Consider the following 15,162-nt stretch of genomic DNA (forward strand, 5'->3'; position numbering starts at 1 on the left):
CAATAGTTTACGTAGGAGCCATCGATTTCTAATATATTGCTATCCCTCTCATTGTCTATCAAGAAAACAGAGATAGCAATAGTTAGTATACGTCACGCCATATGAAGTTCAATACATACAAAATACATGAGTAAATTTCCACTAAAATGTTACCATGCGCTAACTATACTGTCGAAAAATATTATAATTTTTTTTAAATATACGATGATTAAATAATCGATATCTCTAACATCGATATTGTAAAGTAAAAAAAAATCAATGTAATTTCCGCGCCTTTTGATATTTATTAGCAACTTTAACATTAATAATACATATTCAGTACATTATTTGTTATGTAATATATAGGTACAAGTTAGCGCATAAAAAGAAAGAAAATTACCATTTCCGAGTACAATAATTAACCTAATAGAAAAACGTTCAAAGCCCCCATACAAAAATTGTTACTACAAAAAATGCAACACCAATGAAAATGGTGCGTTTCACTTCGTTTTCATATTTAAAACTAATCGTTTATTTACATGCTGATTCTTCTAAATATTTGCATCTGAACAATACATACATTAAAATCTTACAACTAGTGTACCTAAAGTGTGCAATTGTTTTTGCCTTTTTCAAATTTCGAATTTATCAATAGACAAGTTTTTTTAATCATATGAAAATATCTATGGCATTTAGCTTTTAAAAAACAATCACAACTGCACACATCTTAAATCGCTTACGTGTACTATCTATTTCATTTATTTAGGAGGATGTAGATAATAAACTTAGATCCAGACACCAAGTATAATAAAAAAAATTACACGGAACTCATTGTCTATGGTCTAATGGTGCGATACAAACCGAGTTCAAGTAATCAGTTCCCAGTTTTCACGAGTTCCGAGTAATTTACAAAAAAAATTAGGCGATCGAAGGAATCAGTTTTAGATTAAAAAATGCAAAGGCCTTATCAATTAAAGCCTAAAAAATCGTTTCCAGCGAAAAATGACTCCCTTTTATAACAGCAACCAAATATGAAAGAAAAGTTTGGTTCCTTATACGAAAACCAAGAGAAATAAAATTAATTTAGTATTCATCGCCTAGTATTTGAAGTTTTCGGGATTTTGTATACGAAAAAAAAAATTTTTTTTTTCAAGAATAACAAAATAATTTCAATAGCAATATATTTTATAATAATTACTTGTGCGGTTTTCCCAAGTAGGCTTCACACTTTAACGCAACTACGCATGTTCACAAATATAATAAAAGCAAAACAAACTAAAATTAATCAAATATTTTGAATTCAATGTATTTTCTCTAGCAATTGTTTTATTACGTTTTGTCATTTTAAAGAGATTAAAAATAAAAACCTTTGTTACTGCAAATTTCTAAAGGCCAATAATATTTGGGCGAACTATACTATAACTTCTATGTTATTACCATCTTTTACATTATAGTTGGATCAACAAAATATTGTTGCAATGTAAGGTACAAATTAAAATTAATTTCATACGACAGTTATAATAAAAAAAAATTACATAGGACCTTCGTATATGATTTTTTAACAGTATTCGGACAAAATAAGAGTTACAATATCACTGACAATAAAAAAAATCATTAGAAAAGTAAGTCAGCTAATTTGTCTACAATTGTTTTTTTAGCTAAAATTTTGTTTTAAAACCGACTGACAGAGACATTTTTTTGCAATAACAAAATCCAAAAAATTCATACTAAAATAACAAATTTCAATAACAATATATTTTTCGTTTTGAAGTTAACAATTTAAGAATTTTTAGAAATTTCATAGTTTTTGTGAATACTGTGTACTTAAAACGTTTTTTTTTTAATACAACAATACACTGAACAAAAAATAAGCAATAATAAATCGAAAAATATAATCTCTGTTAAAAACAAATTTTCAACAATTCCATTTAACAAACGTGAAAGAAAGATAATTTTAACATTGCGACAACGCATTATGGGGTAAACAGTAGTAAGTCTAGGAATGTATTTGCATAAAAGCACCTTATTATGAATTCATCTGTTTTAAATAAAAATTAAGAAGTATTTCACATTTCTCTTATAATCTCTGGCAGAATTCAAATATATTTAGTTCCACAAATACGACATTTTTTTTAACAAACATTAAAAAAATAACCTCAAACTTTTTGAAGTTCAGATTTTTTCAGTTTATAGTAACATTTGAAATAATTTTTTTTGTCAAAGATTATAAAAATTAAATGGTGTTTCAGAGGATATTATATATAAGAGATAAGAGGCCTTTTAGCGCAAATTACATCATTCAGTAAACTATATTAATAACTGGAACTTTCAGAACATTTATGCGTTAGACTTACTGCGTACAAGACATATAGCACTTACAAATTAAAAATAATCCACATTTAATAAGCGAATGACACCATTAATTTGTAAATGCCCTTATTTAAATATATACAAATGACAATCGACTTTGACAGACAGTCCGACTAACTTATTTGGCCCGGTGAGAAGCTGCGCGTTTGAACACAAAATAGAACAAACATGTGATATTTTTTTTACTATTGATAGGTGGGAGTTAATAAGCTTTTGTAATATAACCGGGTCAGATAAGTGAGTTTTGTACATATATAAAAAAGCGTTTAGATATAGATAGGTCAGTCACACCGGGCCACATTGCGTGTAGCGATGCAGTCAGTTCGTGTTGCACTCGGTATGAACAGAGACGGATGTTTTAGTGCGTTATTTAGTACAGCTGAGATCGCTGTTACTGGCAATCATCTCTTTCTACACTATCTGCAACAATTATATTCTAATTAAAATCTGAAATTAATAATTATTTGCAATAAACATACATATTAAAGAGAATTTTGTTTCTTTAAGGTGGTAGTAATTCTAGTTCAAAGAACTATTGGCCGGTTTCTCAGCCACTGCTAACCATTCGTTAGTGTTTATGATTCCATAACTTCACGAAATGCGTCAACTACGTAACTTGAGTTTCACTTTATTTAATTTAAATTCAACCTGAGATGAATCAGTAAGTTATAATAAAATAAAGGGAAATTTCATTAACCTAGCATATAATTTGGTACAAAGCAAAATCAAGTTACATGATATCAACAAGCTGACAGTTTTACGCTTAAATATAAGAATCAAAAATATTTCATTTTTGAACATAACTCTAGCTTTCGCCCGACTCCGTCTGCGTGGAATTAAAAACCAAAAGTAAGTAGCCTATGTTTTCTTCCAGACACAACACACAACTAAATTTAGATTAGGGGCAATCCACATAAAGCGGTCAGTAAAAAAAAAAAACAATGTTTTCATTTGAATTATTTGATTATGTTCTACCTATACCTGTTTATTACGTGTACGAAATGAAATATTTTAGTACTATACCTGTTAAGTTAGAGGAGCTGGCAGGGCCGCCGCGGGGGCTTGACGCGCGGCGCGGGGCACAGCACGGCGCGGATCGCCTCGTCGAACACCGTCTTCAGCCCCTTCTGCGTCAGCGCCGAGCACTCCAGGTACTTCACCGCGTTCACCTCCTTCGCCATGCTTAGCCCCTGCGAACCATTTACACTTACACTTACACTTTATTTGACACTAGCTGTTCACGTGCGGCTTTTATTCGCATGAAAAAATCTTTATTTCATTGTTTACATTTGTGAAATTCTAATTTGCAAATGTCAGAATTCAAATACTCGAATGACAACGAAGGCCTTTGATGTAGGATAACAATTGCCATTACCATGGCAACCTTACTTCCGTGATGTTGTCAGCTTGCAGTTTTTGTCCCTTTCCCCCAAGGCGGTTTCCATTTTATTTAACACCTAAGTTTTGATAGCGTAAAAATATACAGCCTAAAGTGTGTCGTAAGTGTAGGGCTTTTTATTAAAGATGGAATTATTCAAAAATATGCTGTGATTGCTGACATCCCACGCCACGAAATAGTATGTATTTACGTTTTTTTATATTATTATAGAAGTATAGATGTGTAAGGATTAAAATTTATTCCGCTTCCCATTAACAGCTGTCAATGTCATTCAGACGTTTTAGAATAGCACGACATTTTAGTGGGATTTAGTGATCGGAGCGTATAAATTAATTACTGTAACAATTATAATGTCTAAACAAGGTACCTGTGGATATGTGATCGGCGCTAGCTTCTTTTCCTTAAGCTTCTCAATTGTGTCCTTGTCCTCGCGAAGATCGAGCTTGGTGCCGACCAGGATGATGGGGGTCGACGGGCAATGATGCCTTACTTCGGGGTACCACTGGAAACGAGAAATATATACATTTAACACTAGCAGCATTTATTACATTGAAACTGTTTCTTTTTTACATACAAAAATAAAAATCTTTCCTCTTTCTAATATAGATAAGTATAGGCTACCTTTCGCCCGCGACTCCGTCCGCGTGGGACTAATAATCAAAAGTAAGTAGCTGATGTATTCTTCCATCCTATCCTCTACATCTGTGCCATTTCATAGAGATCCGTTCAGCCGTATAGATGAAAAACTCTAATAAACATCTATGATAATCTTTCGCATTTATATTAGTAAGATTCGAGAACTTACCTTGGCTCTAACGTTTTCGAACGAGGCAGGGTTGACGAGTGAGAAGCATATAAGGAATACATCTGTCTGTGGGTAGGAGAGCGGTCGAAGGCGGTCGTAGTCCTCTTGTCCGGCTGTATCCCAAAGACCCAGGTTGATAGGCTTCCCATCCACCATCACATTCGCTGAATAGTTGTCGAATCTGGAATAACGAGAGTAATTCAGGAAGCATTTGTCGGTTTGAAATGTGCCACCACTCAAAGAAAATTTTCGTAAATAGACGAGTATTGTGACCTAAAAAGTAATTTTTATTTTATTACTAACTGTTAGCTCACGACTTCGCCTGCCTGAAATTAAAAAAAACTTTGCCTATGTTACTCACTGATAACGCTTTTTAACGGTGAAAGAAGTTTTGAAATCGACCCAGAAGTTTTTGAGTATTTTCAATACATACAAAAATTCAAATATTTCCTCTTTATTATATTAGTATAGAATAATACACAATAATAAGAAAGAACATAATAATATCTTTTTAGATAACCGGTAACAATATATAAAATGCTATTTTTAATAATGATTCAATAAGCAAGGTCAGTTCACACCATCGCCAAACAGATACCGAGTGTGGGAGGTACCGGGTTCTACTGCTATCGATCTATTTACAAAGCTGTTCTAGTTGTATGTAAAGTTTTGCATTTATTTAAATTGTGATTTGTGCTGTTTATTATATTAACATACTATCTTATTATAATAAAGCGTAAACACACATTTCTTTGTGGCGTAAGATCTCAGCAATTACAGCATATTTTTTAATAAAAAGCCATACACTTATGTCACGCTTTAGGTTATATATTTTCCGTTAAACTTAGGTGGTAAATATTTTGGATAAATAATAAAACTTAATGTGGGACTGAGACCATAAGTTGCTGCCAACATCAAGAAAGCAAGATTGCCAAGTTTTGTCATGTCATGTCATTTTGACATTTGCAATTGAAAATTTGACACATGTAAAGAATAAAATAATTATATGCTGATGAAATCGCACGAGAACATCTAGTACTGGTATAATTTAGTAAGTACATTACATCAACGTTAATATTCGGCATATCATATATGTATATTCATAATTTCACTCTGAATGATTACTTCTTCTTTGTTGTATCGACAACAAATACATCGTTGTTGAAATAAATTTGAACAAGACAGTTCTTTCTCAATAAAGTTACCATCAATAATGAAAAAAGAAACAAATAATCTATAACCACTTTTACTGCTAAGGAATTGCCTTACGAGTTCACTTTAATACTTGAAATAGTAGTGGCAGCGTAATTAATTCTCGCATTATGTAGTTAAAAAGGGGCATAAAACCAAGGGCAGTATCAAGATGCGTATCTAAGATTGGAAGCTGTAAGATCAATATCGGTCAAGAGGATGTCTTCAATCAATTGTTCAATTGTGGGATAGCGTCCGGCTCAAGGCGACGGCGACAGACGCAACCCTGATATAACATCCTTATAAATATCCGTAATATTTTATTTATTGCTAGTTAATAACACTGCTGACTAACAAAATTCAATTACGTGTTTTCGTTTCACAATTCGTTGGCCTGCGAGACATGTAAACTAAGAAAAAATGAAATACAGTATTGTATACCATAGATGTTAAATACTGGCCTAGAGCGAACTAAATCCACTCTAGGCATGTATCAAAAGGTTTGCTTATGTTCAATTTGGGTAGTAAGCTAGCCCATCAGTTTCCAACGTCAACATAACTAGATTCTTATGTTTAATAATAACAAGTTTAAGTATACTTACACTGTGGGTATGTACTCTCCGGGGAAGGCATTTGTGGTGTAACTGATGAGAAGACATGTTTTACCCACCGCACTGTGAACAAGAGAAAAACAAGTTAGTTGACAACCACATGCATATAAGGAAGGGGTTATATTACACTGTGTTAATACTTTGACAATATCGTCTTGCGGTTAACCCCTAATAAAATGTGACTAGCACTTGACATTATAATTAAACTACCCTTTGCCCGCGACTCCGACCGTTTGGAATTAAAATAAAACAAAAGTGAGTAGCCTCTGTATTCTTGCAGACTATCCTCTACATATTTGCCAAATTTTATCCAGATCCGTTGAGCCGTTTAGACTACAAACTCTAAAAAACATCCATCCAACAATCAAAACTATTGCATGTATAATAATAGTATGGAGTATGAAGTAATGAAAATCGTCAATTAGTAAGCGGATAATTTCGCTGCAAAACACTTGTTTAAAGCATTTTCTCTGGGTTTCCAAAGGACAATACGTTTATAAAAGTGCTCAGTGGAAACTCACACTTAGCAGCCATCATTGTATCCTCGGGATATACACGCAAGGCATAAAACCATGAACAACTTATAACAAACAACTCTCAGGCACGTCCCCGGCCACGAGTGCGACGAATTCCTAACGTACCAAAACTTAAACTTAACGACGACCCATAAAAGTTACGACGTATACCGAAATGGCCCTTACTCCAGACTTACGCAGTTCAGCAATTTATAAACTTTGTTACCACTTAGGCACTAAATTATATTAAAACACACATTTAATCCCAGATATACATACTAGAAACGAGGAATTAATCAATCTAAACAGATGTGCTGTTGACAATGTCTAAATTTGCTTAAAGATATGACAAAAAAGTAAAAAAGCCTACATTTTCTAACCCTAGTTCTACTACAACAAATTGAATAAAAAGTACATGACAATGTAACCGCTATAACGTTTTAAATTTCAAATGTTCATCTCATGTATAAAAATTTACATATTCCGAGGTAGACAACGTTTACAGAGGGCGCTCTTAACCCATATCGTAAGCATAGTATACGTTCAGACCTCACTCATTATATTCAGTTTTCATAATGAGCAGACATCTTTCACAACATGTTTTGTTGACGGTGTATTCCATTTTTAAAACGTTGTGCCTGTGTGCTAGAAAGAGACAGATATAAGTTTGTCTGTTCTATAGATGCAATTAAAAATGAATTTTGTCACCATTCAATCTTACTAATCTTACTAGTATTATAAATGCGAATGTTTAGATGGATAGATGTTTGTTAGCTTTTGAAGTCTTAACGACTAAATGGATCTGGGTGAAATTTGGCATAGATGTAGAGCATACTCTGGAAGGACACGTAGACTACTTACTTTAATTTTTTTTTGAATAACACGCGGACTGATCGCGACCGAAAGCTACTTATCCTATAAATGATTAATAATATAGTTTTTAAAGGTTTTATTTATTTTCTATTAACAAAATTAAGTTATTCATACCATTTAAAAGTAATATATCATACTTCATACTAATAATATTATAAATGCGAAAGTTTGGATGGATGGATGGATGGATGTTTGTTAGAGTTTGTAGCCTAAACGGCTGAATGGATTTCGATGAAATTTGGTAAAGATGTAGAGGATAGTCTGGAAGAACACATAGGCTACTTACTTTTGTTTTTTTTTAATTCCACGCGGACGGAGTAGCGGGCGAAAGCTAGTAATACTATAAAGATTAAAAACCGCGAACCAATTAAACTAATAGTTATTACCGGCTAGACGTAGACAATAAAAATCTGACAATAGTATTCATACAATGGCATTGTTTGTCCTAGCTCCGTAATAAAGTATCGAGTTTCCAAGCTGGGGTTATCCGATAATACGGCGATGCCCTCTCTTTGGTGGCACGTCTAGAGGTCATAGTGCGATCGAAATCGGTCGGATAACCGTCGAGTATTCAACCCTCGTGCCTAAAGGACGACATCCTGGCAGATGAATCAATTAGGGCTGACCGCACACGACTACGTGTTAGAAATTAAAATTATTTGTCTATATTTTGTTACTAATGCTTAAATAGGTGAACATCAAATCCAATACATGGCGGCCATTACAAAAAAACTAAAAAAATCTATTTTTTTATTTTGTGATAATTATGACATTAAGTGAATTACTATTGTCCAGAAATAGTTGCTAGTTTAATGCAGTTATGTGAGAAAAAGGGTTTTATCTCATTTTGAAATGTACGAGTTTTATCGAAAAGTATGAAATATTTCTGTTGAAAATCCAAATACAGATTCGTTATTTAAAAATTTGGTTAAAGCATTGTTTAATAATATTTAATACATAGTACACAAATCTTATTTTATAGGCATACGGATAAGATATGATAAAATCGAGTACATACGCTGATAATTGATAGAACAAATCCCATGATAACTGAGTTTCCAAGCAACATTGATAAAACGTATTTGCAAATTCAATATGTCGCGAAATTTACTCTACTTTCGAAAGCAACTAAGTAATAAATTACTAATGTAGTAAATCCTAAGGTTACTCGAAACCTTGTGATACTACAAGTTTAATATGTTTTAGACTAGCTGTTTCTCGCGACTTCATCCGCGTTGAAAGAAAAAAAATGTATTAAATACTGCCTATGTTACGCAGTGATAACGTAACATTTTAATGGTGAAAGAGTTTTTGAAATCAGTATTTGAGTTATTTTAATACGAACAAAAATCCAAAAAGTACAATTTTCCTCTTTACAATACTAGTATAGATGGACAGTCTTTGTGTATATTTAGCCTTCTGAAATGGACATACAGAACGACCTAACTCAAGAATACAATTAAATATTTAGTTATATGGTGACGTAAACCAAATAGTGATAAATCAATCTTATTAAAAAAAAACCTTCTTAACGAAATAAATCACTTGCTTCGAACTATAAAACACATACTTGATTCATTTCAAACAAGAAGAATATTGAATCTAAATTACGTAATACCATCTGTTTGCTCAATAAACTGATTCAGAAAAAACCTTTGAAAGAAATCCTTTATGTACTAAAACTAAAAGCCAAAATAGAAGCCTATTTGAATCGGCCGCAAAACAAAGGACAACTAAATGGTCTTAAAAGATTAAAACCGACGTTGGTTGAAGTTTAAGCTGTAAGTAGCTTTGACTGGCTGAAAACGCAAAAAGAAAAGGTTTTTGCTAGAAAGCATACAGCCATCCGATTTATGTTTTTGACTATTTTTTCGTTTCGAGCAGTGGCGAGGAATTTTTTCGAGAGTTCGGAAATTTTAAGCTTTTTCCTGTTCTTGTTTGTTCTTAAAAACCATTGGTAAATAATAAAATCATTGTAATAGACATTTTATTTAATAAATCCTTACAAATGTCATTTGTAATTTCTACTAAAACGAAACATCACTTTCCAAACAAATACAAGATAAACATTTTGGTCTTTTGCTATGTAAGATTACTAGCTTTTACCCGCGACACCATCCGTGTTGAATTACAAAAAAACAAAAGTGAATAGCCTATGTGTTCTCCTAGACTATCCTCTACATCTATACCAATTTTCATTGAAATCGGTTAAGTCGTTTAGGCTACAAACTCTAACAAACATCCATCCATCTAAACTTTCTCATTTATACTAGTAAAAGTAAATAAGTAAGTATATCTTACAATCATGATTATTGCAGAGTAATAAAAAATATCTTACGTGACAACCCTAGATACATTCCAGTAATAAAGGACTGTCGATTGTCCGTCCGGCGGTAACCCTCGACCCGGCATACATGCACTGCGTTGCACTTATTTATTCAAATATCGGCAATTTGTATGACTGCAATAAGGCGTCATTGTACAACGAAACAGGAGATATTGTCGACAGGTCAATGACTTGTAGGAATAGTCTGTCTTACTTATTTTACTAATATTATAAATGCGAAAGTTTAAATGGATGGATGTTTGTTAGAGTCTGTAGCCTAAACTGCAGCACGGATCTTGATGAAATTTGGCATAGACGTAGAGGATATTCTTAAAGAACACATAGGCTACTCACTTTTGTTTTTTTTTTAATTTCCCGCAATCGAAATCGCGGGTAAAAGCTATTTATTTATAAATAAAAGTCATCATTATTTTTAGTTTTATTTGGTTAATTATCTAGAACCTCTGAAAGTAGGTTTTGTTATGTCAACTAATTTATCTAGTTAAGTAATTAATTTTAAAGAGTTTCATCAAAACATAGTTTAACATAATTTCCTCTTATTGTAGCATTACCTATAGAACGGTTAGATTGTGCGTACACCTTTGACTAAATTATCGCACAATTGTTTAGTCTCGTTTTCCAATGAGCTTTTATGGAGGTGTGCGCACTACTCCTTTAGTTGTGATAAACAGTTGAATTGGCTGCGAAACAACCGAAAATCGCACAACAGTTGTGCGATAGATTCCATACTTTTGGTTGTACTAATAATGTTGTCCAAAAAAACATTGCACTCGGTTATCTTGTGCCCACAATGTCGATAAACTGGTCAATTTTGTGTCAACTTCGATCGTACCACTGAGTCACCATGACACACACCGATGACGCATCCGTCATGGGTTAATGAAAACAAAAAGTGTGTACAAATCATCGAATGCACCATCAATAATTATATAACGTCCTTGTTTATGTTTGTTTATGTTTCGTTTAATAGCTCACGATTTAGCATTGCTACAAGTTTATCGTGAGTTTGCGTTCGAAACGTACAAGTCCCTCTCTATTTGTGACGTCGATTGATTGTTATTTCCCTTATTTTCTATGATTAAGCAGAGACTAAACTATATTGTTGTACTGTTATATCGATAATTAGGGCCTTACCCACCACTGGCTTAAAAATGACGTCACTGCCAGATAAGGCAACAAAATCTGGTATTTTGGACTCGTCGGATTGTTATCAGACAATTTACAACTTGGTGGGACAGGCCCTTTAACTTGCGGTTTACCAAGATATAAAAGAAAAAAATGAGTTGATAGAATAGCAATTATCTGTAGTAGCTACTGATTAAAGTTCTAACATAAACTCTGTGTAGATCACTATGTATTTTAACTTAATAAACATTCCATAATAACGATTTGATGCCAGGAAATGTATGATTACTCATAATTCTGATACAGTAACGATTAATAGGATATCCTATTGATTGCGATCCATAGTTACAAATCCAATACAAAAAAATCTTACTAATATAAATGCGAAAGTATAGATGGATGGATGTTTCTCAGAGTCTGAAGCCTAAACAGCTGAAACGATCTCGATGAAATTTGGCATAGATGTAGAACAGTTTAGAACACAGGATTATTGCTTTTGTTTTTTATAAACGAGCGAAGTCGCTGGAGAAAGCTTGAAGCTATATAATGAGAAAAGTATGTATTGTAAGGCACTACGATAAACCTTGTCTTATTTAACTTATAAAATGTACATTGAATTTTCTTGCATGAAATATGATCCATTGTACGCATATAGATTTTGATGTCCATTTAGAAATCTTTCAGACATCAGGAAGCATATGGACGGTTCACAATACAGCTCAGAACATGATATATGATGGAAACAAGTGACATATAATCAAGTCTAAGCATTATACGTTAAGAGAAACATATGTGATGTGCGGACACGGCAAAATCATAGGACTGCTACAAAAAACATTGATCATTTCCCTACATAGCGAAACATTTCATGGCACATTGTGAATACATTTAAAGTATATTGGTTATATACTAATAGTGAAGGAAATAGCTATTTGTTATTTTCGAGGATCTACACGTTTGTGATTTTTGTTATTTTTCGTGAAAACAATCTAACTTAAGTGCTAATTGTATTTATTCCCACCACACATCAAAAGAAATAAGCATTCCATTCACATTTAACTAAATACAAACCATGAATCGAGAATTCAAAGCATAAAAAGAGAAAATGAAAGACGTCAATCTTCAGGACTGGTTTAAATCTTTATAAATCGAGTTTGACAGCCCTGCGCAATCTCAGCGCTGTGGGAGAGTTACTCTACGTGGTTATAAATAAACTGGGGAGTAAACGTTATGTGGTCATTCATCGTAACACTGATTAATACGCCTTTGTTTGAGCTCGCGCCGTTCGCTGTTTTAGCGATATCAATGATGTAATTCCTTCACACACTTGTTTATCTGAAACCTATTCCCTATTAATAGCAATCTGCTGCGAACCAGGTTAGAAATTAATCTAAAAACTTTAAAAATACTTTTGTTATCGATTGTATTTTATAATACCAAATCAAAAAAATAAATCTGTACTGATATTAAAAAGAAGAAAGATTTGTATTTTTGTGTGAATAGTAATATCTCAAACACTACTGAACCGATTTCGAAAATTCTTTCATCTTTAGAAAGCTGCGTTATCGCTGAGTAACATAGGCTATATCTTCAATTTCACGTGGACAAAGTCGCGAGCGAATATTTAATACATAACAACTTTTCTACTGATAGGTACTTACTTGAGTTATTTTCTAAATAACAAGGTTCGACAACAATACAAGTTCACTACATAATCCAAAAACATTATATTTACGGGCCAATGATCTCTAGTCTAAATAATGCATATGCCGGCGTCATTGCACACGTAGATAAAGGACTAGTTAAACCACGTGTGAGCTCTATACAAACAAATAAATCGGTGGAGCTTATCGCCCGACCATTATGTCTGCACCTTACTGGTTCACTACACGTTAATGGTAACTAAGACCTCGTAAAATTCTAATAATCTTTCTCATTTTTAACGACGCATTAAGTACTTATAAAACGAAAGGATATATTAATATACTATTATAACTGACAGAGACAGACATATTAACGCCTTTTTATCGTAACTGTGTGAAATTTGTTTTTATTTGGCTTTGTTTTCTATTCTAATACAAACTTTTGTATCACAATGAATGTCTCGTATAACAAATAGATAGTAGCCCTTAAATGCACCACTTAGTGGGATCATTTGTCATTCTGTCAAGAAATAACTGTTCAAAAGGAGTGTCTGGTCGTTGAATCAGTTACAATCATATAAATATAGGAATTTGAGGCCTTTAAATATGAAGGGAACAAAGAGCTGCTTTTTAACTGTTAGTAATTCTAAACTACTTCGATTATAAATGTTTATACGAGTACAAATGACGGTTATAACAAATCTAAAAAAAAACAAAAGAGTGAAAATAAAATACAATTCTATCTCGTAGTTATTACCACGATAACTTTCACATTTTTTCGAAAAAGGATCTTAGAGTATGTAACATTGCTTTTAAAATATCGACTTATTAGTAGAATCAAGATTGCTTATACTATTCCGTGATCTGCTTCAGAAAATCACCAACACTAAATACCATGAATAATCACTATATTCATTTTCTTTTGATAATATTTCGTTGTCAATTTAGTTGATGGAGTGTAGTGATAAGTTCTCAACAGTGAATCGAACAGTTGACGAAGCAATATTTCATCGATACCATCAAATCTGACAGGTCACGTGCCATCGTGGCGAAAGTACAGTTAGCCACGGAAATACTCGAACGCAAATTACAATGAATAGATTTATTTACACTACGAATATAATCGTGTAAAAATGCCACTAAACATAGTAACCAGAGGCAATTTAGGACATGGCGGCCATATGATACTTTTCTGGTTAGTGTTATTTTTGTATGTACTGAAATAACTCAAAAACTACTGGGTCGATTCCAAAAATTCCTTCACCATTTCAAAACTACGTTATCAGTGATTAGCATAGGACATTTTCACGCAGACGAAGCCGGGAGTAACAGCTAGTGTGAGATAAAGTGAATTGATATTATAAAATAAGTAAAAAAATAGTTACAACAATATTCTGGAATTTACTAATTCAAGCGTTATTTATATTAATTTTGGGTTTAGATTGAAATCATTATCCTCACAAGTCTACATTGCATTCATTGAAGTTAAGCTTTCTCAGATCAACTTAAAAACCTCGGAATATTCACATTTCCTACAACAAAACAAATCTTGTGACGCATTCGCTGCGTCGAAAGTGACTCAGCGTAGCAACATTGCCCTTAATTCCCTTACACATCTGTTCGTTATGACGTTCACAGATTGTGTCATACTTAGTTAATACTGCACTGGACGTCGAAATAGATAATAACTTCCTTATGTTTACTCACGATATAAGGAAGTTAAAACAGTTGGTTTCATATTCATACTAAGAACACATGTAAAACAAAAACATAAACAAACGTTAAAATATTAAAACCCAAAACGTTTACGTATTGAAAATTTGGCTTATACGATTTAGTATAATAGTTTTCATATATCGTTTCGGTTCTAAACTTCGCGCGTATTACTGAACCGAGCACAATTTTTAGTGTAGCGGGATGCGTGGAGAGGGCACTGAGCATTGCTCTGATGTCCTTGGACCGCTAGGATATTTGCATAATACGATTACGTTTTTAAAAAATTCAATTCGATTTATCTTACATCAAACCTTATAGCTCTTAGTTTAAGAACCATTGTTAACAATATTCGTATCGTATATACGATATCAGAGTTCAGTGAAACACAAAAGTGAACTTATCAAGGGTGTACGATTTATATTTATAACAGCACTTGAAGGGACATTATCTTTTATTAAAATCTGAAATGGAATCGATTCCGTGACTGTACACCTACCTTTTTTATAAAACTCATCTTGATAAGATTTCCGTTCTAAAAAGTAACCAAAAGAAAATAAACCACCATTTAAATTGATACAAATAACTTAA

General features: G+C 32.9%; 1 protein-coding gene across 1 annotated transcript in view; it reads right to left on the reverse strand.

Moving 5' to 3' along the window:
* Nucleotides 1–2,226: 2,226 nt before the first annotated feature.
* LOC106107275 (ras-related C3 botulinum toxin substrate 2) overlaps nucleotides 2,227–15,162 on the reverse strand; it is a 30,613-nt gene continuing 17,677 nt past the window's right edge. Inside the window, exons 2-6 of the mRNA XM_013288061.1 lie at nucleotides 6,347–6,418; nucleotides 4,554–4,734; nucleotides 4,116–4,250; nucleotides 3,373–3,539; nucleotides 2,227–2,769 (exon numbers count right to left, since the gene is read on the reverse strand). Of these exons, the coding sequence (XP_013143515.1) occupies nucleotides 3,381–3,539; nucleotides 4,116–4,250; nucleotides 4,554–4,734; nucleotides 6,347–6,418 (547 nt within the window). The 3' untranslated portion in view covers nucleotides 2,227–2,769; nucleotides 3,373–3,380. The remainder of the gene's footprint in view (nucleotides 2,770–3,372; nucleotides 3,540–4,115; nucleotides 4,251–4,553; nucleotides 4,735–6,346; nucleotides 6,419–15,162) is intronic.

The sequence above is a fragment of the Papilio polytes genome, unplaced genomic scaffold (assembly GCF_000836215.1).
Source record: "Papilio polytes unplaced genomic scaffold, Ppol_1.0 DF822067.1, whole genome shotgun sequence".
NCBI classification, from domain to species: domain Eukaryota; kingdom Metazoa; phylum Arthropoda; class Insecta; order Lepidoptera; family Papilionidae; genus Papilio; species Papilio polytes.